This window comes from Gopherus evgoodei, unplaced genomic scaffold (assembly GCF_007399415.2).
Source record: "Gopherus evgoodei ecotype Sinaloan lineage unplaced genomic scaffold, rGopEvg1_v1.p scaffold_47_arrow_ctg1, whole genome shotgun sequence".
In the NCBI taxonomy this organism is placed as follows: Eukaryota; Metazoa; Chordata; order Testudines; family Testudinidae; genus Gopherus; species Gopherus evgoodei.
The window spans coordinates 360,727-387,803 of NW_022060068.1; the positions used below are offsets into that span (position 1 = coordinate 360,727).

At 49.5% G+C, this 27,077-nt stretch overlaps 1 protein-coding gene across 1 annotated transcript in view; it reads left to right on the forward strand.

The window, feature by feature from the left end:
• The window catches only part of IQCA1L (IQ motif containing with AAA domain 1 like), a 54,410-nt gene that overhangs the window by 12,083 nt on the left and 15,250 nt on the right, over positions 1 to 27,077 (forward strand). The window contains 1 exon segment of the mRNA XM_030546627.1: positions 7,713 to 7,784. Coding sequence (XP_030402487.1) covers positions 7,713 to 7,784 — 72 coding nt within the window.

A 27,077-nucleotide genomic window follows, 5' to 3' on the forward strand; every position in this document is an offset into this window, starting at 1 on the left:
CCCCTCCCCTTTTATCTTCACTCAGCAACTTCCAACTGTCTGCCTCTCGCCTCCTTCTGGATCTCAGAACAAGTGTATATATTCTTGATATACAATGCAACACCACTTCCCTTTTTTTCCCTGCTTGCCATTCCTGAACAAGCAATGCCCCTCTATACCAGTATTCCAGTCATGAGATTTATCCCACCAAGTCTCTGTCATGCCAATTAAGTCACAGTTTAGCTTGTGTACTAATATTTCCAGTTCTTTCTGCTTATTCCCCATACTCCTTGCATTTGCATATAAACATCTAAAATATTGAGCTGCCTCCCTCACTGATTTCCCTTTTGTTCTCCTATGAGCCTATTGTAATTTTCCGTGATCCCCACCAACATCTACCCTCCGTTAAGGTTGCCTTTTTCTATGTTTACCTATGGGCTTTTGCCACCTGCCCCCTTTGAAACTAGTTTAAAGCCCTCCTCACTAGGTTGACAAAGAAAAGCTTGGAAAAAGACAGATACAGAGGCAACTCATGGACGTGATCCTGAGCTAGACTGTCCTGCAAAACATGCTCCCACTAGGCCAACAGGCCCTGCAGGCCCATAATTTGGGATCCAGTCATGTTCTTGAGCCCCTGGATAATGCTGGCTACTGAGACCAGCAGCAACTCCTAACCTCTGTATCTCTGCAACACAGTTCCCAGTGACTCCCATTCACCTCTCAGATCCAACTTCTGGGTACTAAGAACACTTGCAACTGGGAGTCCAGCTGTATTGAGCCTTGCAACACCTGACCTCCTGTCCAACACAGGCCAGAGAACTACCCAGAAATAACTCCTAGAGCAGATCATTCAGAAAAACATCCAATCTTGATTTTAAAATGTATCCGTGATGGAGGATCCACTATGACCCTTGATAAATTGTCCCAATGGTTAATTATCCTCACTGTAAAACGTACACCTTATTTTCAGTCTGAATTTGTCTGACTTCAATGTTCAGCCACTGGATCATGTTAGACCAGTGGTTCTCAAACTTCTGTACTGGCGACCCCTTTCACATAGCAAGCCTTTGAGTGTGACCCCCTCCCTTATAAATTAAAAACACTTTTAAATATATTTAACACCATTATAGATGCTGAAGACAAAGCAGAGTTTGGGGTGGAGGCTGACAGCTCACAGTCCCCCCTGTAATAACCTCATGACCCCCTGAGGGGTCCTGACCCCAGTTTGAGAACCCCTGTGTTAGACTTTTCTCTGCTAGGTTGAACGACCCATTACTAAATATTTGTTCCCCATGTAGATAATTACAAACTGTAGTCAAGTCACCGCTTAGCCGTCTCTTTGTTAAACTCCATAGACTGAGCTTGGTGAGGCTGTCCCCAGAGCTGCTAGTGGAATGCACAGTGTGTTATCAGCATACGATGAGATTATACCATCTGTTTTTTCTCCAGATACAGAATAGAACATGGGCGGTCGGTGGACACCCCCTTCAGGGAGGCTATCCTCCTCAGCCCTGCCCCTTCTGCACAAGACCCGATTCCCCGTGGCTGGAGCCCTGAGCCCTCCCCGCCCCACTTCCCGTGGCAGAGAACTCCGGCCAGAGAATGGGAAAGGTGGCACGCCTCCCTCAGCCACCCAGTGGAAGAACTCTGAGCTTTTTATATGTGCCATGCAGGTTCCGGGGCAACTCAACTTCCTGGGTTCATCAGTAATCTCTGTCAAGTCCAGGTTGATACTGAGAAACCTGGGAAGCTGAATAGCAGATACCACCTCCTCAGCTGTCCTGGAACCTGCCTGGCGCATAATAATAAGTAAAAACCACAATCTGGGTCTGTAATGGGGCGGGACTCACTCCGGCAGTGCCTCCTGCTGGTGTCTTGGGAATTAGCTCCTTTCCAGCCTTGCAGCGCCCTCTGCATGCTGGTATCCCGCTGCCGCTTGGCCCCTGCGTCCCTCCCTGGACTCCAGTGCCCCGTTATCTGGGGTGCTACCCCTTGGCCATACACCCTTCAGTCTCAGGGTCTCCTCAGGGAACCCCCAACCCTCTATTCCCACCTTGCCTCAGTTGTGGGCTGTGACGGTGCTGCCCGTGGGAGTTAGCTGAGGTCACTCAATCATGGTGAACTGCAAACAAAATGGGGCAGACAAACACCAAACGCTGGTGCTTATTCCAATACTTAGATTTATAACCTAGATCTTACCCACAATACAGGCTACAGCCAATTCTTATTAACTAAGCTAAAATGTATTAAAAAAGAAAAGAGAGAGTGTTGGTTAAAAGATCAATATACAGACAGACTTGAATTCAATTCTTGAGGTTCAGATGCACAGCAGAGGTGAGCTTGTAGTTGCCAAAAGTCCTTTTAGAAATAGTCCATAGGTTATAATCCAATTTCCATATTCAGGGTGGCTCCAGTCAATGACTGGGGATCTCAATCCTTGTGGCTTAAGGTTTCCCCCTCTTGAAACCCAAAGCAGATCTGAGATGAAGAAGGATCATGTCCCAGGTTCTTATACATTTCCAGCAGCCTCTCGGCCTGAGAAAACAATAGGCTTAACTCCTTCTCCCAAACATCCTGGCAATTAGCACAGAGTAATTTATCCATTAAACAGTTCAGATACAGGTTACCACAACCTTCAAAAAGACACATAGACACTAATACTATTTCACTCAAGTATCATCATAAATGCTAATATTCCTTTTTTGATCTTTGAATTAAAACTATAGCAATAGACAAGACTTGTTTGCTGACATCCCAAGCCCTGAGCAAACACCTCTCCTTCTACCTCCAACAATGCAGACTTGCATTTCAAAGCTCTATTCATTTACATATCTTGCTAACCAGTTCTTAAGGTTCACCCATGGGTCAGGTCAGTTGGTGAGGTGAGTTAATTAACTCTTTCTGGCCCTGTCACCTTTCAGTGAGATATTATATTATACTCATAACATCACATGGGCTACTGTCAGTCACCATCTAGCCCCCACTCACTGGGGCAGACTGCAGTGTAAAAGCCACTCATCATAGGCGAGGGGGATTTGGACCTTCTGCCTCTGCCTACCCATGGGCTGCCTCCTGCAACCCCATACCTAATTGGCCTTCCACTAGGCCGCAGCCTGGGAGGTTTCCAGGCCAGAGCTCCCCAGCTCTCCTGGCCTTCCCCCAGGCCTGCTCCACTCCAGGTACCTCCTCTCAGCTCCCTACAACCAGGTCCCTCCCTCTCAAAGCTAGAGAGTCTGTCTCTGGCTTCTGGCCCCAGCCCTCTTATAAGGGCTAGCTGGGCCCTTATTAAGCCAGCCTCCACCTGATTGGGGCATGGCCCCCAGCTGAGGCTGCTTTCCACAATCAGCCCCACTTTTCCCTCCCTGCCACAGCCCTCTCCCCGGGCTGTTTTAAGCCTTTTAAGGCAGGAGCGGGTGACCACACTGCTTACAGAGTCCCATGGCAGCAGTTGTGCCAATGAAGGCTTAGCTTTCTCTGGCCTATTAGACCCATTGTCTATGGAAGAGAAATATTTATTGAATACTTCTGCCTTCTCCACATTATTATCGACATTATTTCCATCTAGTAATAGACCAATACCATTGTCAGGGTTCTCCATGTTTCCTAATATATTTTGAAAATTCCCTCTTACTGTCCTTAACTCTTCTAGCCATAGAGTTCTCTTTGTGTCCCTTTGCTTCCCTTATCAATTTTCTACAATTCCTAACTTCTTATTTATGTTCATTACTATCAACTTCCCCTCTCTTCCATTTGTTAGATTTTATTTTTTTACAGCTGCCTTCACTTCCCTTCTAAATCAGGTAGTTGTTTTTTTTAACTAGCCTGGCCTTCTTCCTCAATTGTGGGATTGTGACTTTTTGAGCATCTAGTAATGTGTTGTTACATGATTCCCAAATTATAATTCACATTTTTCTGATTTAATTCTTCCTCACAGCTGATTTAGAATTATAGAAGATTAGGGTTGGAAGAGACCTCAGGAGGTCATCTAGTCCAACCCCCTGCTCAAAGCAGGACCAATCCCCAATTAAATCATCCCAGCCAGGGCTTTGTCAAGCCTGCCCTTAAACACCTCTAAGGAAGGAGATTCCACCACCTCCCTAGGGAACCCATTCCAGTGCTTCACCACCCTCCTAGTGAAATAGTGTTTCCTAATATCCAACCTAGACCTCCCCCACTGCAACTTGAGACCATTGCTCCTTGTTCTGTCATCTGCCACCATTGAGAACAGCCTAGCTCCATCCTCTTTGGAACCTCCCCCCCCCACCTTCAGATAGATGAAGGCTGCTATCAAATCGCCCCTCACTCTTTTCTTCTGCAGACTAAACAATCCCAGTTCCCTCAGCTTCTCCTTATAAGTCATGTGCCCCAGCCCCTTAATCATTTTTGTTGCCCTCTGCTGGACTTTCTCCAATTTGTCCGCATCCTTTCTGTAGTGGGGCGGGGGCCCAAAACTGGATGCAGTACTCCAGATGTGGCCTCACCAGTGCCAAACTGAGGGGAATAATCACTTCCCTTGATTTGCTGGCAATGCTCCTACTTATACAGCCCAAAATGCCATTAGCCTTCTTGGCAACAAGGGCACACTGCTGACTCATATCCGGCTTCTCATCCACTGTAATCCCCAGGTCCTTTTCTGCAGAACTGCCTCTTAGCCAGACGGTCCCCAGCCTGAAGCAGAATTGTGCAACTGGCCCTATTAAAGCACCAACTATATAGGTTACTGATCTGGACTTCATTCTGCTGGCACATTACAAATGTGATGAAATTATGATCACTTATAATTATGTTTTCATTAATTTTTAGTTCTGTGATCAGTTCCTCTTTATCTATTAGGACAAAGGTTAATAAAGAAATCCCTCATGTTGACTGCAACACTTTTTGCTTTAGGAAATTGTCATCTACAATGTTAGAAATTCCAAGGACACTTTAGTACTGCCAGCATGAGACCCCCAGTGTACTTCCCCCAAATTGAAGTCTCCCATGATCATGCAGCTTTCCCCCGCTGCGTATTATAGATACCTGTGTAAGGAACCATTCTTCATGTTTCCTAGTGTGATTTTGTGAGCTGATACCCCATCCTGTGCTTTATTTTAGGACATTGATCCATAAGCTCTTTCTTTTCGTTTGTTTTCATTGATTTGGAAACAGAGAATGCTGTTTTTGACATAGAGTTCATCCCCCCTGCCCTTTTGCCCACTCGATCCTTCCTAAATAGGTTATAACCCTTGATTTTTAACATTCCAATTGCGCAAATCATCCCACCAGCTTTCAGCAATACCAAGTAGATCAAACTTACGCTGACAGATGAGCAATTTCAATTCCTCTTGTTTGTTACCCAGGCTCCTAACATTGGTGTAGAGGCAATTCAGTAATTTCCTCTCTTTGTGTCCTTTGGCTCCTTGATTAGTTTTGTTCTCAACATCTTGATTTTGTGCCATGTGCTCAGATCATCCCTCTTTTTACCCTCCCTTTTTGCTATTAATTTAACCCGCTCCTGACTATTCTAGTGAGCCTGTCTCCAAGGAGGTTGGACCTCGTCTACTGAGATGGAGGCCAGCTGAACAATATAGTCCCCTCTTCCCGTGGGAGGTGAACCAATGTTCCACAAAACCAAAATCCTCCACCTTACACCTGTGGTTTACTTATGGAATCTTCTGCTTCTGCCTTCCTTCACTTGTGGGACAGGAAGGATTTCATAGAAGATCACTTGGACATTTTTCTTCAGCACTCTTCTGAATCCTCTGAACCCATTTTCTATCTACGAGATATCCTGCAATGAAGCGTTGTTAGTGCTGATATGAACCATCACCAATGGATTCTTGCCTGTTGACTTCAGAAGCCTGTCCAATCTTAGAGTAACATCTCATGTCTTGGAGCTGTGAAGGCAGCATGCTGTCCTATTGTCTGCCTGTCCCTTGCAGAATGTTCTTTTGGTTATTCCAAGTACTGAATCTCGAACAAGGATTGTCTGTCTTCCTTGGATAGTTGGAGAACCCTTTGCAGGCAAGATTCATTTTCTTACAGGTTGGACTGAGCTGCCATCCATATATGTGTCCCATATTCCCTTGACCCTGCTAGATATTGACAGGTATCTTCCAATGTTTCCACAGTATTGATCTGAAACTTCTAGCCATGTGGAATTCCTCCTGGACCTCTTCTCTCTGGTGGCCACATCCTCCTCTGTCTCTGGTACCTCAGTGCTCTCACTGTCTGCATCCCCACCTACCCACGGGCTAACAGGTTCAGGCATGGAGCTCAAAATATGAACAATAGGCATCTCTGCCAGCATTTGCACAGGTGTTTGTGTTCCCTGTGTGCTGCCTTGCTGGCAAGTCTTACACCTCAGCCTCCCACCCATCTTCCCTCCTTGCTCTCCCTACTCCATGAAGAGCACCATCTCCGGCCAAATGCACACTGAGTACCATTCTGCAGCCACTCAGTGATAGAGAAATTGTATCTTCCTTCTGTTCAAATGCCTTGTATAAGATGTCATTAGCCAGGGCATCAGGAGATAAGCTGGGTCTCCCAGAATACCCAGCCCAACCTCCATGCTGTCAATACCCATGGTGTTCCTGGGGGCAAACAGTTCTTTCTCCACTAATTTAACTAGTACTGCAGTCCAAAAGATCCTAGCATTATGGACCCTCCTGCATTTAGGTCTGTAAACCTGCCATGGTGAGTTCACTAGTCCTCAGAGCATAGTGGAGAAATAACTGCTTTTGTTTTTAAATGCTCTGCCCTGGTGAGGGTGATAGTCATATGGGTTCCATCTATAACACTTCTGCCAGGTGGAGCTGGCTGTGACAAGGGCAGGGTTCAATATCTAGGGGTTCATCTTAACAATACAAAGCATAACCAGTTTGAGCCCCCACTCAATAATCTGGGAAAATTTAGCATCACCCCTGGGTGCCTCTAATGGCAATAGTGGCCCCCTTGTGAGTACTGAGGCTGCATCTAACAGAAGAACATTTCTATTAACAGGAAAAAGGGGACACTGCATTCATTTAGGGAAACACCACAGCCATGATTCAGAAACATGTGACCATATGAGAACACCTACCCCACAGTACATTGGGCAGTGTCCTTTGCCTCAGTTTCCCAATTTGCAGGGTGAAAGTCCGAAAAAAGCAGACTGCCATACGTTCACACAATGCAAACTGAAAATGGAGCAGGCTCTCTGAGTGCATGCTATTCGTGCAACTTGTGTCCTGAGAGTTACCTGATGTGCATCAGACTCTTCAGATGAAATCCCCTGTGTAGGCACACCCTGAGCTTTGCTTTACCATTCTAACCAGGTCTCTCAAGTACTGTATTGCTACTTTGTTTAGGAAAGACTTGTACTACGTCACTGTAAATCTTTACTGAAGATGTCAAAGTCTATCAAAAGGAGTTTGAACTCAGTTGGACTTGCTGTTGAGAGCACAGGAAGAGAACCAGGACAGCTGAAGCCAACAGGCCCCATCTCAGAGCTGAGGGGCTCCAGGGCTCACTCTGCTAAAAAACTACACCATGGAGCTGGCTTACAAGAGGGGTACTCCACGACAGGCTTTTAAAAGCCAGGTGTAGCACATACTAGTAAAGTCACGACAGGGTGTCTCAAAGTTGCACCCACAGAGCGTGTCACTTCCAGGACGAGGGCCTTGCGCAGGGAGGTGGTAGGGGTTGGCAGCATGGTGACGGGAGAAAGGCTCTGTGCCCTGGTTCTCACATCCCTGTGCTCCTTCTCCCCGCAGGTCTGGAAAGGCTGCCTGCAACGCAGATGCACCAAGCTGGAGAGACAGAGGGAGATGGCCTTTATTGGGATGGTTAGTCTCTCCCTAGCTCTCAATGCGTGCCCCCCACCCCGCCCAGTTTTGACGTACGGCCCTGGTTGTATTGCCCATGTGTCCCCTGCCCGTCCCCCACCCTCAACATGTGTCCCCAGGCTCCAACCACTTTGTCCATGTGCCTCCCATTCCCAGCACTGACACATGTCCCTGGCTGCATTGTCCGTGGGTCCCTCCCCTCTCAACCCCAGTCTCAACATGTGCTCTCCCCACCCAGTGGCGTTGCCCCAAGTACTCTCTCCCCACTCTCAATACAAGCCCCACGCCTCATATTCATGAGGTTATTTATTTATTGTACCCATGAACAATACACATTACTCTGGCCTAGGATGCAACTGACTCTAGGCTGGAGCAGGCTCAGTACTAGGGACGTCTCTGAGGTTGGTGTCGTGGCTGCGGGTATGTTGAGAAGGGGGCAGACACAGGGTGCTGCTGCAGCTGCTCCTGATCTATAGCTTCCTAGATTGCAAGGCCATTGAAAACGCATCCCATCGGGATTTAGAGCTGGTCAGTGATGGGGAAGCCGTCATGACCCTCGGGAGATGGATCCAATTTGCCAGCTCCTCACTCTCAAAAGTCAACACCTTATTTCCAGTCTGAATTTGTCTAACTTCAGCTTCCACCTTTTGGGTCCCACCACACGCTCCCTTTGTGGGAATGCTGAGGGATGGGGCTGGGTTAGTCCATGGCTGGCCTCCCCCGGCTGTGTGTCAGGGGCAGGCCCTGCAGGTCTCGGTCTCTCTCTCTGGGCATAGGCGTCAACTTTTCTTGGTGCCGGTGGGTGCTCGCCCGCGGCCCTACCCCCGGCCCCACCCCGACTCCACCCCTGCCCTGCCCCTATTGGACTCCTTCCTCAAATCCCCGTCCCAGCCCCGCCTCTTCCCAGAGCAGCTGTTTGGCGGCAGGCAAGCACTGGGAGCTAGGGGAAGAAGAGGGGATGCGGCGCGTGCAGGGAAGGAGGCGGCGGTGGAGCAGTGGTGAGCTGGGCTGCCGGGGGGAGCCGTCAGTGGGAGAGCACCCACCAATTTTCCCCGTGGGTGCTCCAGCCCCGAAGCACCCCTGGAGTTGGCACCTGTGCTCTGGGTACATTGCTGGTGGGGCTAGGCCAGAGCTGCTGTCGGTGCAGCCCCACTCCATGTCCCTCTCGCTGTGCTGGGTCCCAAGGAGGCGGTGCTGCCAGGGCCACTGCTCTAGTGCATCATTAGAAACCGTTCCACATGGCGCAGGCAGGAGCAGTAAGGCACTTGCAGGGAAATGAGCTGGTGATGGATGGCTTGAGCACAGAGAAAGCCATTAGGGTGAAATATGAACCCCCTAATGAAGTGCAGCCTCGGCTCCACTGCCTGCGGTGAGAGAGACGGAGTGACTTCCACAGACTCCTACTGCTCAGCACCAGGGTCAGGCGGGGTAGGGGGAGCGCTGTCAGGGGGTGACCTGCACCCTGCATGCCGCAGCTTTGCCAGTCCTGCCTGGGACAGGCTGCTGCCCCCAAACCCTAGGGACCCCGACCTCCATGACCTCCTGGCCCCTGGGATGTCAGCAGGGGGCAGCTTCATTTCAGACAAGCAAATGTCATTCCAGGCCTAACAGACGCTGACCCTAATGTCTGCTACAGTCTGGGGTCCCCTGCCCCCAGCCCATCATGTTGGCACTGGAATGGATCCCAGTATTTGAGGTCTTATGGGATCTCTTCTCCCCATCCCCCCATTCAGGGCAGGTCCATCAGGATGGGGACGGACCCCAGTGTTTGAGGGCTTATGGGATCTCTTCTCCCCTTCCCCCATTAAGGGCATGTCCATCAGGACTGGAACTGACCTCAGTGTCTGAGCGGTTATGGGATCTCTTTATCACCCCCATGTGGCACCCAGAAGCACCCTGGTGTCTAAGTGGATATGGGAAACCCCTCTGCCCCACCCAGGCCGTCAATACCAGGATAGATCTGAATGTTTGAGGGGATGTGGGATCCATAGAGCCCCTCTGTGTCTGGGTGCTGCCCTAGGCAGGCACGCCATGAGTACTGCACACCTTCCTTGCCCCCGTTCCTCCCCTCTCTGCATGTCCTGCCCTAGGAGAGGTCGGGGAGCAGCCTCATGCTGTAAGAATCATCCCCCCCCAATTCGCGCTGCAGGATTGTTACTGTCCCAAGGCTCCGACACAGAATAGTAATGGCCCAGTGCCCTCTGTTTGCTCCAAACAAACTTCAAAAGCGCTCCCTAAGGTCCCACCATTGGCAGCCTAACCTTCCTCTACTGGGCCAGAGTCTGCTCTCCCTGAGGCTGGATTTACACTGGTAAATGTATGTCTCCTGACAGGCACAGCTTAGGGGGAGATGGAGCCACGTCTGGACTGCCCAGACTCTGCCGCTGCAGTGGCTGAATCAGATCCCGTGTGAGGGAGAGAGCAGCCCCAGCCTCTGCTCCGCTTTATGGCAGCCTCCCCATAGATGCCTTGGGATGGCTTTGCAGCCCCGAGCCCCACAGCACTGAACCCTCTGACCAGGCCTCTCCCTGGCCTGCCCCTACAGTGGGGCCTGCAGGAGTGGGGACAGAGTGAGACCACGCTTGCTCTGGCCCTGGGAAATTCTCATCTGACCTAACTACATCCCCTTCATGGCCCTGATACACTGCCAGAGTGGCATATGGAGTCAGAGTAGGGGCCATCCCACTGGCCCTGGCTGGATTACTCCTGCTTAGCACTTGAGAAAAGAACGAGGCCCAATTAGCCTAGTTTAAGTGATTTTGTTTTAAGGATAGCGGTTCCCTAAATCCATTGAGCATCTTCTCTGACATCCTGCATTGCCCAGGGCAAAGAATCTCACCCAGGTGTCGCACCTCTCTATGGGCCAGACAGAAGAGTGCTCCACTCCGAGCAAAGCAAGAAACAGCTAACGCCAGGTTGCAAAAACCAACAAATCAGTATTGGGGCAGTTCTGTGGCACTGCAGGCTTTAGTGTCACTGGGTGGAGGAGAGATGGGTTGAAAAGAAATCGCGAGTTTACATACAGCTGCGACGCCACTAGGCATTGCTCCACCACACAGCCCATCCGAGGGCAGGAAGGGAGACCCTGTCCTGGGGCTGTGGCTACGCCAAGACACCAAGGAGTGTGACTTCTGGTGACCACACTTATTTAGTTTGCCCTGCCACCAGTGTGTCATTGTATTGAATTAATTGATCGCTGCTCAGAACAATCAAAGTGCCCTTGTTTCACCCTGGTGCCACACCCTCTCTTCCCCTTTCCCAGCCCCACATGCAGGCCAGGCCCTAGCACTATGCCCAAGCCCCATATAAATGCTGCTGCCCTGCCAACCCCTTGGTGCTCTCCCCTAACCCCATTTTCTATGCTGAGCTCTGCATGGCACAGAAGATGCAGCCTTGGGGAAGGGGGCAAAGATGACCTTACCCCCCCCCCTTTGACATTCTGCCAGCGCTTGGCTCAGCATGGCCCAGATGTCAGTGGAACTACTCCAGGCTGTCTTCCCACCACACTCCAGAGCCCAGGATGGCCATGGTGCTCTGTGCTGGGGAAGTGTCCCTAAAAGAATGGCCATGCTGGTCAAACCAATGGTCCATCCAGCCCAGTATCCTGTCCTCTGACAGTGGCCAGGCCCAGGTGCTTCAGAGAGAATGACCAGGAAAAGACAATTATCAAGTGATCCATCCCTTGTCCAGTCCCAGCATCTGGCAGTCAAGGGGCTTAGGGACACCCTGACCATCTTAGCTAATAACCATTCATGGACCTATCTGCCATGAGTTTATCTAGTCCTTTTCTGAATCCAGTTATACTTTTGGCCTTCACAACATCCCCTGGCAATGAGTTCCACAGGTTGACTGTGTGTTGTGTGAAGAAGTCCTTTGGTTTGTTTTAAACCTGCTGCCTATTAATTTCATTGGGTGACCCCTCATTCTTGTGTTTTGTCAAGGAATAAATAACACTTCCTTTTTCACTTTCTTCACACAAACCATGATTTTATAGACCTCTGTCATATCCCCACTTAATCGTTTCTTTTCTAAACTGAACAGCCCTAGTCTTTTTAATCGCTCCTCATCTTTAATCTCTCCTCTCTTTCAGCTTCTCCTCAAATGGAAGCTGTTCCATACCCCTAATAATTTTTGTTGCCCAGGAACAGGCCATATTGGGTCAGACCAAAGAACTAGCCCAATATCCATCTAGTTCAATATCCTGTCTTCCGACAGTGGCCAGTGCCAGATGCCCCAGAATGAATGAACAGAACAGGGAATCGTCGAGTGATCCAACCCTGTCACCCATTCCCAGCTTCTAGCAACAGAGGCTAGGGACACCATCCCTGCCCATCCTGGCTAATAGCCATTGATGGATCAATCCTCCATGAACTTATCTAGTTCTTTTTTGAATCCTGTTAAAGTCTTGGCCTTCACAACATCCTCTGGCAAGGCATTCCACAGGTTGACTGTGCGTTGTGTGAAAAAATACTTCCTTTTGTTTGTTTTAAACCTGCTGCCTATTAATTTCTTTTGGTGACCCCTAGTTCTTGTGTTATGAGAAGAAATAACACTTCCTTATTTACTTTCTCCACAGCAGTCATGATTTTATAGACCTCTATCATATCCCACCTTAGTCGTCTCTTTTCCAAGCTGAAAAGTTCCAGTCTTATTAAGTGACGGAGAGTCCTGTGGCATCTTATAGACTAACAGACGTATTGGAGCATAAGCTTTCATGGGTGAATACCCACTTTGTCAGATGCATGTAGTGGAAGTTGCATCTGACGAAGTGGGTATTCACCCATGAAAGCTCATGCTCCAATACGTCTGTTAGTCTGTAAGGTGCCACAGGACTCTTTGTTGCTTTTTACAGATAGAAACTAACACAGCTGCCCCTCTGATACCAGTCTTATTAATCACTCCTCATATGGCTGCCGTTCCATAGTCCTAATAATTTTTGTTGCCCTTTTCCAATTCCAATATATCATTTTTTGAGATGGGGCGACCACATCTGCACACACTATTCAAGATATGGGTGTACCATGGATTTATATAGAGACAATATGATATTTTCTGCTTTTTATCTATCCCTTTTTTAATTATCCCCAATATTCTGTTCGCTTTTTTGACGGCCGCTGCACATTGAGTGGATGTTTTCAGAGAAATGTCGGTTACTCACCTTTGTAACTGTTGTTCTTTGAGATGTGTTGCTCATATCCATTCCAGGTAGGTGTGCGTGCGCCGCGTGCACGTTTGTCGGAAGACTTTTTACCCTAGCAACACTTGGCGGGTTGGCTGGGCGCCCCCTGGAGTGGCGCCACTATGGCACCGGATATATACCCCTGCTGACCCAGCCACCCGTCCGTTCCTTCTTGCCGGCTACTCTGACAGTGGGGAAGGAGGGCGGGTTTGGAATGGATATGAGCAACACATCTCGAAGAACAACAGTTACAAAGGTGAGTAACCGTCTTTTCTTCTTCGAGTGATTGCTGATATCCATTCCAGTTAGATGATTCCCAAGCCTTACCTAGGTGGTGGGGTCGGAGTGAGATGTGGCAGAGTGCAGAACTGCTGAGCCAAAGGCTGCATCATCTCTAGACTGTTGGACTAAAGCATAATGAGAAACAAAGGTGTGGACTGAGGACCAGGTAGCTGCGTGACATATCTCCTGGATTGGTACATGAGCCAGGAAGGCAGCAGATGAAGCCTGAGCCCTGGTAGAATGTGCGATGAGGTGGCCCGAGAGAGCATAAGCAAAGTCATAGCACGTGCGTATGCACGCCGTCACCCACGAGGAGATCCTCTGGGAGGAGACAGGTAGGCCCTTCATCCGGTCGGCCACTGCAACGAAGAGTTGGGGGGATTTCCGGAAGGGCTTCGTCTGATCGATATAAAATGTGAGTGCCCTATGGACATCTAGGGAATGTAATTGTTGTTCCCGTCAAGATGAATGCAGCTTCGGGAAGGAGACCGGAAGAAAGATGTCCTGATTGGTATGGAAGGCCAATACCACTTTAGGGAGGAACGCTGGATGTGGTCGCAACTGTACCTTATCCTTGTGAAAGACAGTATACCGTGGGTCCACCGTGAGCTCTCGAAGCTCGGAGACTCGTCTGGCCGATGTAATAGCCACGAGGAAAACTATCTTCCAGGACAGGTATAGCAGTGAGCAAGTTGCCAACGGCTCGAATGGTGGAAGCATAAGTCTGTTTAGGACTAGGTTGAGGTCCCAGGTAGGGGCGGGGCTGCGTACTTGGGGGTATAGGCTCTCCAGACCCTTGAGAAACCTAGTAACTATCGGGTGCAAGAACACGGAGCAGCCATTCTTTCCTGGGTGGAATGTGGAGATGGCCGCCAAGTGCACTCTCAAAGAAGAAACCGCCAGGCTCTGCTGCTTAAGAGACCAAAGGTAGTCCAGGATGGTAGGGATCAAGACCTCAGAGGGAGCAGCATTCTGCGTTGCGCACCAGCAGGAGAAATGTTTCCACTTGGCCAGATACGTTGACTGAGTGGAAGACTTTCTGCTACCCGGAGTATTTGTTGTACTGGAGCAGAGCAGCGCAACTCTGACTGGTTTAGCCACGCAGCAGCCACGCTGTGAGGTGAAGGGCCTGCAGGTCTGGGTGGTGAAGCCTGCCGTGGTCCTGAGTTATGAGGTCTGGGTGGAGTGGCAGGGTAATTGGGTTGGTTATTGACAGGTCGAGCAGCGCGGTGTACCAGTGTTGTCTGGGCCACGCTGGAGCGATCATGATTAGGTGCACTCTGTCCCTGCGGAGTTTTATCAGGACCTTGTGAACCAGTGGGAACGGTGGGAAGGCATAAAGCAACCGGTGTTTCCACGACATTAGGAATGCGTCCGAGATTGACCCTGGTGAAAGACCCTGAAAGGAGCAGAACATCTGGCATTTCCTGTTCGCATGGGAGGCGAACAGGTCTATGTGGGGAAATCCCCACTTCTGGAAAACTGAATGAATAATGTCTGGCTGTATCGACCATTCGTGACACAGGAAGGATCTGCTCACTCGATCCACCAGAGTGTTCCGAACCCCTGGGAGAAAGGACGCCACCAGGTCTATCGAGTGGGCTATGCAGAAGTCCCAGACTTGGATGGTCTTCTGACAAAGGGGGGAAGATCGAGTCCCTCCCTGCTTGTTTATGTAATACATAGCCATTGTGTTGTCTGTGAACGCTGAGACACAACGGCCGTGTAAATGTTGCTGAAACACCTGGCACGCCAGGCGGACCGCTCTCAGCTCTCGGACATTTATGTGAAGTGCCAGTTCCTGCGATGACCAGAGGCCTTGAGTACGAAGGAGTCCGAGGTGAGCCCCCCAGCTGAGAGATGACGCGTCTGTTGTCAGGGACAGTGAGGGTTGTGGGGGATGGAACGGTAGCCCTGCACACACCAGGGAGGGGGTCAGCCACCAGTCTAGGGAGGCTAGAGGAATTGTCACTATTGTGTCTATTGGGTCTCTGCCCAGACGGTATACCAAGTTGAGCCTAGTTTGGAGAAGACGGAGGCGGAGCCTGGCGTATTTGGTCACGAATGTGCAGTCAGCCATGTGACCTAGGAGACCGAGACAAGTGCGAGCCGAGGTCGTCGGGAAGTTCTGTAGACCTCGGATGATTGTTGTCATTGCCTGGAACTGCGGCTGTGGTAAGTAGGCCTTGGCTAGACTGGAGTCCAGGGTAGCTCCTATGAAGTCTAACCTCTGTGTGGGAACCAGGGTGGATTTTTCCGTATTGATCATCAGGCCTAGACGTGCAAATAGGTCCCTGACAACGTCCACATGTTGTGTGACTTATGTCTCGGAGGTTCCTCTGGTGAGCCAATTGTCCAGATACGGAAATATGTGTATCCGACGTCGGCAGAGGTCTGCGGCGGCTATGGCCATACACTTTGTAAACACCCTTGGGGCCGTGGAAAGGTCAAAGGGGAGGACCGTAAACTGGAAGTGCTGACGGTTGGCTACGAAGCGAAGATACCTCCTGTGTGGAGGAAAAATGGTGATGTGAAAGTACATGTCCTTCATATCGAGGGCAGCATACCAGTCTCCAGGATCAAAGGACGGGATAATGGTCCCCAAGGAGACCATGCGGACCTTCAACTTTATCATAAACTTGTTGAGTCCTCGCAGGTCTAGGATAGGCCTGAGGCCGCCCTTTGACTTGGGGATCAGGAAATAACGGGAGTAAAACCCCTTGCCCTTTTCATCTTTTGGCACCTCCTCTATTGCTCCCATGGTGAGGAGCTTCCGCACCTCTTGCAGGAGGAATTGCTCGTGAGAGGGGTCCCTGAAGAGGGACTGGGTTGGAGGGTAGGAGGGCGGGGTTGAAACAAATTGGAGGTGGTATCCGTGTTTCACCATGCGTAGGACCCAGAGGTCTGAGGTTATCTGGGACCACGCCGAGAGGAAGTAGGAAAGATGGTTGGAGAAGTGGGGGAATGGATTCTGGCCTGAAACTGGTATGCCGTCCTCAGGCGTACCTTCAAAAGGCGGACTTAGGTCCCGCTGGTGGTTTGGAGGGACCTTGGTTTTGGCCCCTTGGGGTCCTGACTGGCGTCTACGTCCACCCTGCCTGCACCGTCTGCCAAAGTCTTCTCTATTTCGAGGCATAAAGTACAGGCGGTGGGTCTGGGGATGGAAAGGCCTGCATTGGGTCACGGGTGTATGCATGCCTAAGGAACGCATGATGACTCGATTGTCCTTCAGGCTCTGCAGTCTAGGGTTGGTCTTTTCTGAGAAGAGACCTTTACCATCGAAGGGTAAATCTTGGATGGTATACTGCAGCTCCGGTGGGAGGTTGGAAACCTGTAGCCAGGAGATGCGGCTCATGGTGACACCCGAGGACAGGGTCCTGGCTGCTGAGTCGGCCGCATCTAGCGAAGCCTGGAGGGAAGTTCTGGCCACCTTTTTCCCTTCCTCCAAGAAGGCAGCAAATTCCTGGCGGGAGTCTTGGGGAAGTAGCTCTGCGAACCTACCCACCTCTGCCCAGGTGTTATAATTATAGCGACTCAGCAGGGCTTGCTGATTCGCCACCCGGAGCTGTAGGGCGCCTGCTGAATAAACTTTGCGGCCGAGTAGGTCCATTCACCTAGCCTCTTTTAACTTCGGGGCTGGCGCTTGTTGGCCATGGCGATCCCTCTCATTGACGGATTGAACCACTAGTGAGCAGGGAGGAGGGTGGACATACAAATACTCGTACCCCCTAGAGGGTACCATGTATTTATGCTAGACTCCCTTTGCTGCAGGAGGGATGGAGGCTGGGGATTGCCATAAGGTGTCGGCATTGGCTTGGATGGTCCTGATAAAGGGTAGGGCCACTCTGGTGGGAGTATCTGCCGACACTATAGGGTCCTCGACCTCTGGGACCTCCTCCACCTGGAAGTTCATGTTGAGTGCTACCCTCCTGAGGAGGTCCTGATGGGCTCTGAGGTCGATTGGAGGAGGGCCCGAGGAGGATGTTCCTGCCACCGCCTCATCTGGAGAGGAAGAAGAGGAAATGCCGGGGACAAGCGAGTCCTGTGTGGCCTCCTGGTCTTCGGCCGTCTCCTGCTCCAGCAGTACCGCGGAGACCGATGGATGAACTAGTGCTTCCTCCGGCGTTCCAGCCGGAGGAGGGCGGGTAGCTGTAGCTTCTGGTGCCCGGTGCTCTGATGGAGTCGAGCGGGATGGGACTATTGGAGCGCCTTGGGCCTGGTGGTATGCCCAAGGCGTCCAAAAGGACCACTGATGTGGGCTTTGGTCCTGGGTCTGGGCTTCTTGAAAAACTCCGGTGGGCACATCTGAATGGCGGTCTTGAGCATAGTAGCTGTCTGCGTGGGACGACACCAAAGTATGTCTGGATGGCCATGGAGGACCGGAGAAGCCCTGGGCAGAGGTTCCAGCGGACCTTATTCCACTGTGTATCGGAGAACGGTGCCGGGAAGCATATCGGTACCGGGAGCGAGATCGGGACTTGCGAACAGAGCGGTGCTGGGAGGTCGACCAAGATCTCGAAGTTCGGCGTCGTGATCGGCTACAGGAGAGACGGTGCCTGGAGCGGTGCCGAGATCTGGAACGGTGCCGAGAGTAGCGGGCCGGCGAATGGGATGCCAACCAGTGCTGCGAGTTCAACCGGTACTGAGGAGGGGAACGGTGCCGGGACTGCGAGTGGCGTTGGGAGCGGGAGTGCCATCTGGACCTGAAACATCTGTGGGACCGCGATCGTGAGCGGTGCTGGTCCACTGTGCTGACAGAGGATGGTCTTATTAAGGCCGGTTTGCCTATCGATTGCATTACCCACACCGGTGGTGCCGGGGGTGGAGGCAGTGTCGACTCTGTCAAGGCAATGAGATCCCTCGCCGCTGAGAATGTCTCCGGCGTGGATGGTATAGTCAGCTCTACCGCGGCCTGTGCTGGGGAGCTAACAGGCGCCAGACTTGACGGCCCTTGTGGGACCGGAATCGACAGTGCCAATGTTGTTGGTGCCGCGGCAGGTGCTGGTGCCGGGCGATCCAACTTAGACATGCTCTCTGGCTGTGGTGTGGGTGGCACAGAGGTAGCAGGCCTCTTAGCCTTTCTCGACCTCGGGGAGAAGGAGCGGCGTGGAGCCGACTTCGGTGCCGGCGACGGCCGGTGGCAAGAGGCTTTGACAGTACCGGCATGGTCCGGTGCCGAGGCGGCGCTTCTGCTAGTCGACTGATCAGTGTTTAGTGCTGAGGGTGGAGGGGTGAGAGCCGCCTCCAGGAGGAGCTGTTTAAGTCTGATGTCCCGCTCCTTCTTTGTTCGTGGCTTGAAAGCCTTGCAGATGGGGCACTTAGCTGTTAGGTGCGATTCTCTGAGGCACTTCAGACAGGAGTCATGTGGATCTCCTGTCGGCATCGGCTTGTGACAGGCCGAGCACGGTTTGAAACCCTGTGAGCTGGGCATGGGCCCCAGCACCGGGTGCGGGGAAGGGGCTAATTCCCGAACCCCTCTAACTATAGTGGACTAACTATGCTATAAACAAGTACACTAATTATAACTATATAAAAAGGATTATAAATATGTACACGATAAAGAATCAGAAAACTACGAGTAGCTAGGGAAGTGGAGGTCAGCTAAGCCGCACTCCACTGTTCCAATGACCGACAAAGGCGGTAAGAAGGAACTGAGGGGTGTCTGGGTCGGCAGGAGTATATATCTGGTGCCATAACAGCGCCACTCCAGGGGGTGCCCAGCCGACCCACCGAGTGTTGCTAGGGTAAAAAGTCTTCCGACGAACGTGCATGCGGCACGCGCACACCTAACTGGAATGGATATGCGCAATCACTCGAAGAAGGACTATCCACAGTGACTCCAAGATCTCTTTCTGGAGTGGTAACAGCTAATTTAGACCCCATCATTTTATATATACAGTTGGGGTTATGTTTTCCAATATGCATTACTTTGCATTTATCAACATGAACTTTCATCTGCCATTTTGTTGCCCAGTCATCCAGTTTTGTGAGAACCCTTTGAAATTCTTCACAATCAGCTTTTAACTTAACTATCTTGAGTAATTGTGTAGCATCTGCACATTTTGCCACCTGACTGTTCACCCTATTTTTCAGATCATTTATTAATATGTTGAATAGTACTAGTCCCAGTACAGACCCCTGCAGGGTCCTTGCTATTTACCTGTCTCCATTCTGAAAACTGGCCATTTATTCCTATCCTTTGTTTCCTGTCTTTTAACCAGTTACCAATCCATGAGAGAACCTGCCCTCTTATCCCATGACAGCTTACTTTGCTTAAGAGCCTTTGGTGATGGACCTTGTCAAAGGCTTTCTGAAAGTCCAAGTACACTATATACACTGGGTCACCCTTGTCCACATATCAGAGGGTAGCCATGTTAGTCTGGATCTGTAAAAGCAGCAAAGAATCTTGTGGCACCTTATAGACTAACAGACGTTTTGGAGCATGAGCTTTCGTGGGTGAATACCCACTTCCTCAGATGCATGTAATGGAAATATCCAGGGGCAGGTATATATATGTGACATAACCTTATTCCCAGATTCTGGACCTTAGCGTCCAAAATTTGGGGGTTAGCATGAAAACCTCCAAGCTTAGTTACCAGCTTGGACCTGGTACTGCTGCCACCACCCAAAAAATTAGAGTGTTTTGGGGCACTCTGGTCCCCCTGAAAAACCTTCCCTGGGGACCACAAGACCCAAATCCCTTGAGTCTCACAACAAAGGGAAATAATCCTTTTTCCCTTCCCCCCTCCAGGTGCTCCTGGAGAGATACACAGACACAAGCTCTGTGAAACTACGCAGAGTGAGTCCCCCTCTCCGTTCCCAATCCTGGAACAAAAGCACTTTCCTCTTCACCCCGAGGAAATGCCAAATCAGGCTAGCAATCCAACACACAGCTCTCCCCTTGATTTCTTCCTCCCACCAATTCCCTGGTGAGTACAGACTTAATTTCCCTGAAGTAAAGAAAAACTCCAACAGGTCTTAAAAGAAAACTTTATATAAAAAGAAAGAAAAAAATACAAAATGTTCTCTCTGTATTAAGATGATACAACACAGGGTCAATTGCTTAAAAGAATATTGAATAAACAGCCTTATTCAAAAAGAATACAAATCAAAGCACCCAGCACTTATATTCATGCAAATACCAAAGAAAAGAAACCATAGAACTTACTATCTGATCTCTTTGTCCTTACTCTTAGAAACAGAAGACTAGAAAGTAGAAAGTACTTCTCCAAAGCTCAGAGAAGCAGGCAGGCAGACAAAAGACTCAGAGACACACTTCCCTCCACCCAAGGTTGAAAAAATCCGGTTTCCTGATTGGTTCTCTGGTCAGGTGTTTCAGGTGAAAGAGACATTAACCCTTAGCTATCTGTTTATGACAATATGTGTGCTAGCAAGCAAGCTAGAGATAACGAGGTCAGTTCAATCAGGGAGGATGAGGCCCTGTTCTAGCAGTTGAGGTGTGAAAACCAAGAGAGGAGATACTGGTTCTGTAATTGGCAAGCCATTCACAGTCTTTGTTCAATCCTGAGCTGATGGTGTCAAATTTGCAGATGAACTGAATCTCAGCAGTTTCTCTTTGAAGTCTGGTCCTGAAGTTTTTTTGCTGCAGGATGGCCACCTTAAGGTCTGCTATAGTGTGGCCAGGGAGGTTGAAGTGTTCTTCTACAGGTTTTTGTATATTGCCATTCCTAATGTCTGATTTGTGTCCATTTATCCTTTTCCGTAGGGACTGTCCAGTTTGGCCGATGTACATAGCAGAGGGGCATTGCTGGCATATGATGGCGTATATTACATTGGTGGATATGCAGGTGAATGAACCAGTGATGGTGTGGCTGATCTGGTTAGGTCCTGTGATGGTGTCACTGGTGTAGATATGTGGGCAGAGTTGGCATCGAGGTTTGTTGCATGGATTGGTTCCTGAGCTAGAGTTATTATGGTGTGGTGTGCAGTTACTGGTGAGAATATGTTTCAGGTTGGCAGGTTGTCTGTGGGCAAGGATTGGCCTGCCACCCAAGGCCTGTGAAAGTGTGGGATCATTGTCCAGGATGGGTTGTAGATCCTTGATGATGCGTTGGAGGGGTTTTAGCTGGGGGCTGTATGTGATGGCCAGTAGAGTCCTGTTGGTTTCTCTCTTGGGTTTGTCTTGCAGTAGGAGGCTTCTGGGTACACGTCTGGCTCTGTTGATCTGTTTCCTTATTTCCTCGTGCACGTATTGTAGTTTTGAGAATGCTTGGTGGAGATTTTGTAGGTGTTGGTCTCTGTCTGAGGGGTTAGAGCAGATGCGGTTGTACCTCAGTGCTTGGCTGTAGACAATGGATCGTGTGATGTGCCCGGGATGGAAGCTGGAGGCATGAAGGTAGGCATAGCGGTCGGTGGGTTTTCGATATAGGGTGGTGTTAATGTGACCATCACTTATTTGCACCGTGGTGTCAAGAAAGTGGACCTCCCGTGTAGATTGGTCCAGGCTGAGGTTGATGGTGGGGTGGAAGCTGTTGAAATCATGGTGGAATTTTTCCAGAGTCTCCTTCCCATGGGTCCAGATGATGAAGATGTCATCAATGTAGCGTAGATAGAGAAGGGGTGTGAGTGGACGAGAGCTGAGGAAGCGTTGTTCCAGGTCGGCCATGAAGATATTGGCATATTGTGGGGCCATGCGGGTGCCCATAGCAGTGCCACTGATCTGGAGATATATATTGTCATCAAATTTGAAATAGTTGTGTGTAAGTATAAAGGCACAGAGCTCAGCAGCCAGTTGTGCTGTGGCATCATCAGGGATAGTGTTCCTGACAGCTTGTATTCCATCTGTGTGTGGGATGTTTGTGTAGAGAGCCTCTACATCCATGGTGGCTGGGATGGTGTTTTCTGGGAGGTCACCAATGCATTGTAGTTTCCTCAGGAAATCAGTGGTGTCGCGGAGATAGCTGGGAGGGCTGGTGGCATAGGATCTGAGTAGAGAGTCCATATATCCAGACAGTCCTTCAGTGAGAGTGCCAATGCCCGAGATGATGGGGCGTCCAGGATTTCCGGGTTTGTGGATCTTGGGTAGTAGATAGAATAACCCTGGTCGGGGCTCTAGGGGTATGTTGATTTCTTCTGGTGTTAGTGTAGGGAGTGTCCTGAGTAGATGCTGTAGTTTCTTAGTGTATTCCTCAGTGGGATCTGAGGGAAGTGGCCTGTAGAATTTGGTATTGGAGAGTTGTCTGGCTGCCTCCTTTTGATAGTCAGACCTGTTCATGATGACAACGCCACCTCCTTTATCAGCCTCTTTGACGATTATGTCAGGGTGGTTTCTGAGGCTGTGGATGGCATTGCGTTCTGAACGCCATCCACAGCCTCAGAAACCACCCTGACATTATCATCAAAGAGGCTGATAAAGGAGGTGGCGTTGTCATCATGAACAGGTCTGACTATCAAAAGGAGGCAGCCAGACAACTCTCCAATACCAAATTCTACAGGCCACTTCCCTCAGATCCCACTGAGGAATACACTAAGAAACTACAGCATCTACTCAGGACACTCCCTACACTAACACCAGAAGAAATCAACATACCCCTAGAGCCCCGACCAGGGTTATTCTATCTACTACCCAAGATCCACAAACCCGGAAATCCTGGATGCCCCATCATCTCGGGCATTGGCACTCTCACTGAAGGACTGTCTGGATATATGGACTCTCTACTCAGACCCTATGCCACCAGCACTCCCAGCTATCTCCGCGACACCACTGATTTCCTGAGGAAACTACAATGCATTGGTGACCTCCCAGAAAACACCATCCTAGTTACCATGGATGTAGAGGCTCTCTACACAAACATCCCACACACAGATGGAATACAAGCTGTCAGGAACACTATCCCTGATGATGCCACAGCGCAACTGGCTGCTGAGCTCTGTGCCTTTATACTTACACACAACTATTTCAAATTTGATGACAATATATATCTCCAGATCAGTGGCACTGCTATGGGCACCCGCATGGCCCCACAATATGCCAATATCTTCATGGCCGACCTGGAACAACGCTTCCTCAGCTCTCGTCCACTCACACCCCTTCTCTATCTACGCTACATTGATGACATCTTCATCATCTGGACCCATGGGAAGGAGACTCTGGAAAAATTCCACCATGATTTCAACAGCTTCCACCCCACCATCAACCTCAGCCTGGACCAATCTACACGGGAGGTCCACTTTCTTGACACCACGGTGCAAATAAGTGATGGTCACATTAACACCACCCTATATCGAAAACCCACCGACCGCTATGCCTACCTTCATGCCTCCAGCTTCCATCCCGGGCACATCACACGATCCATTGTCTACAGCCAAGCACTGAGGTACAACCGCATCTGCTCTAACCCCTCAGACAGAGACCAACACCTACAAAATCTCCACCAAGCATTCTCAAAACTACAATACCCGCATGAGGAAATAAGGAAACAGATCAACAGAGCCAGACGTGTACCCAGAAGCCTCCTACTGCAAGACAAACCCAAGAGAGAAACCAACAGGACTCCACTGGCCATCACATACAGCCCCCAGCTAAAACCCCTCCAACGCATCATCAAGGATCTATAACCCATCCTGGACAATGATCCCACACTTTCACAGGCCTTGGGTGGCAGGCCAATCCTTGCCCACAGACAGCCTGCCAACCTGAAACATATTCTCACCAGTAACTGCACACCACACCATAATAACTCTAGCTCAGGAACCAATCCATGCAACAAACCTCGATGCCAACTCTGCCCACATATCTACACCAGTGACACCATCACAGGACCTAACCAGATCAGCCACACCATCACTGGTTCATTCACCTGCACATCCACCAATGTAATATACACCATCATATGCCAGCAATGCCCCTCTGCTATGTACATCGGCCAAACTGGACAATCTCTACGGAAAAGGATAAATGGACACAAATCAGACATTAGGAATGGCAATATACAAAAACCTGTAGGAGAGCACTTCAACCTCCCTGGCCACACTATAGCAGACCTTAAGGTGGCCATCCTGTAGCAAAAAAACTTCAGGACCAGACTTCAAAGAGAAACTGCTGAGCTTCAGTTCATCTGCAAATTTGACACCATCAGCTCAGGATTGAACAAAGACTGTGAATGGCTTGCCAATTACAGAACCAGTATCTCCTCTCTTGGTTTTCACACCTCAACTGCTAGAACAGGGCCTCATCCTCCCTGATTGAACTGACCTCGTTATCTCTAGCTTGCTTGCTAGCACACATATATATACCTGCCCCTGGATATTTCCATTACATGCATCTGAGGAAGTGGGTATTCACCCACGAAAGCTCATGCTCCAAAATGTCTGTTAGTCTATAAGGTGCCACAGGATTCCTTGCCTTGTCCACATGTTTCTTGCCCCCTCAAAGGATTCTAATAGATTGGTGAGGCTTGATTTCCCTTTACAAAAGCCATGTTGACTCTTCCCCAACAAATTGTGTTAATCTATGTGTCTGATAATTCTATACTTTCCTATAGTTTTAACCTGTTTGCCTGGTACTGAAGTTACAAGCCTGTAAATGGCGGTATCACCTCTGGAGCCTTTTTAAAAATTGGCATCACATTAGCTACCCACCAGTCATCTAGTATAGAAGCTGATTTAAATGTTAGGTTACATACCACGGTTAGTAGTTCTGCAATTTCACATTCAAGTTCCTTCAGAACTCTTGGGTGAATCCCATCTGGTCCTGGTGACTTATTACTGTTCAGTTTATCAATTTGTTCAAAACTTCCTCTATTGACACCTCAATCTGGGACAGTTCCTCAGATTTGTCACCTAAAAGGAACGGCTTAGGTGTTGGAATCTGCCTCATGACCTCTGCAGTGAAGACTGATGCAAAGAATTAATTTAGCTTCTCTGCAATGGCCTTATTGTCCTCGAGTGCTCCTTTAGCACCTCGATCATCCATTGATTTTTTAGCAGGCCTCCTGCTTCTGATGTACTTACAGATCTTTTTGCTGTTAGTTTTTGTGCCTTTTGCTAGTTTCTCTTCAAATTCTTTTTTTGCCCGCCTAATTCTACTTTCACACTTGGCTCGCCAGAATTTATGCTCTTTTCTATTTTCCTCACTCGGGTTTGACTTCCAGTTTTTAAAGGATGCCTTTTTGCCTCTAGACCCAGAGCGTTAGTGACCCTGGTAGATGGTGCTGTAGGAGATAGAACCAGAGCAAAGTAAAGAGGCTCCTTTCCCACAGCCTCCCTGGCCTCAGCGCTGGCCCTGGCCCTGCTGCAGAGTGATAGCACTCACACAGAAAGTGCAGGAACAGTGGGTGCTCTCGGATCATAGAATCATAGAAGAATGTTGTTGGAAGAGACCTCAGGAGGTATCTAGTCCAACCCCCTGCTCAAAGCAGGATCAACCCCAACTAAATCGTCCCAGCCAGGGCTTTGTCAAGCCTGACCTTATAAACCTATAAGGGTGGAGATTCCACCTCCTCCCTAGGGAACCCATTCCAGTGCTTCACCACCCTCCTAGTGAAATAGTTTTTCCTAATATCCAACCTAGACCTCCTCCACTGCAACTTTAGACCATTACTCCTTGTTCTGTCATCTGCCACCTCTGAGAACAGCTGAGCTCCATTCTCTTTGGAACCCCCTTCAGGTAGTTGAAGGCTGCTATCAAATCCCCCCTCACTCTTCTCTTCTGCAGACTAAATAACCCCAGTTCCCTCAGTCTCTCCTCGTAAGTCATGTGCTCCAGCCCCCTAATCATTTTTGTTGCCCTTCGTTGGACTCTCCCCAATTTGTCCACATCCTTTTTGTAGTGTGGGGTCCAAAACTGGACACGATACTTCAGATGAGGCCTCACCAATGTCGAATAGAGGGGAATAATCACATCCCTCGATCTGCTGGCAATGCTCCTACTAACACAGCTCAATATGCCATTGGCCTTCTTGGCCTCAAGGGCACACTGCTGACTCATATCCAGCTTCTCATCCACTGTAATCCCCAGGTCCTTTTCTACTTATGCTGTCTCTGATGACATTAACACTCCGCTCTCTAGTGCTTGGCACGGCTCTGTGTGTGCAAACAGGAGTGGAGCCTCTGGGCAGGGACTGGTGGGAGAGCAGGAGGGGCGATGATGGGGCAGTGGGATCTTGGAGGGGGGAAGATGTGGGGCTTAGGCTCAGTTAAGGCTCAGCATTTTTGTGCGTTGATTTCCAGTCTTACTGTTCTTGTTTACCAGGCATGATCTTAACACAGCCTTTGAATTATATCAGGAGGCCTTTTTGTCAGGACTAATTCAGCTTTTCTGGCTCTTCCTTTCCCATCAGTAGTTGTTGTTCTAAATTACTGGGATATTTTATGAACTTTCACTCACTTTTCACAGATGGGCTCTCACTTAGGCTACATTTGTAGGCCTAGTTATTGCAACAGACCCCATTGTGGTAGGCACAGTACACACCTCCCCCACAGGAATGTCAGATCCTTTTCTGAACCTAGCTGTGTCTTGGCTGCCAGGATGGTGAGGCAGTGAGTTCCACAGGCTCCTCCCATCCCATTGTCAAAGTTAGACTCAGGACTCACAGTTTGTCAGACCACTCTGTTTTATTAGCACAGCGCTCTGCTAATAACACCCAGATAATGTGAGCACCATGCAAGACACAAACTATCTTATTTATACAGATAAAAGGGCAAGCACTTAACAAGATAATAAAGGAAGCAGAATCTGATAAGTTTACCTGGGCTAGGCATGCATATCTTATTTCCTTACTAATTATTACGATCTTCTGTTAATGTTTCGCCATTAGCACCCTTGTTTATGCCTAATGTTTCTTTTCCTGGCACCTGTATTTCAACATTTT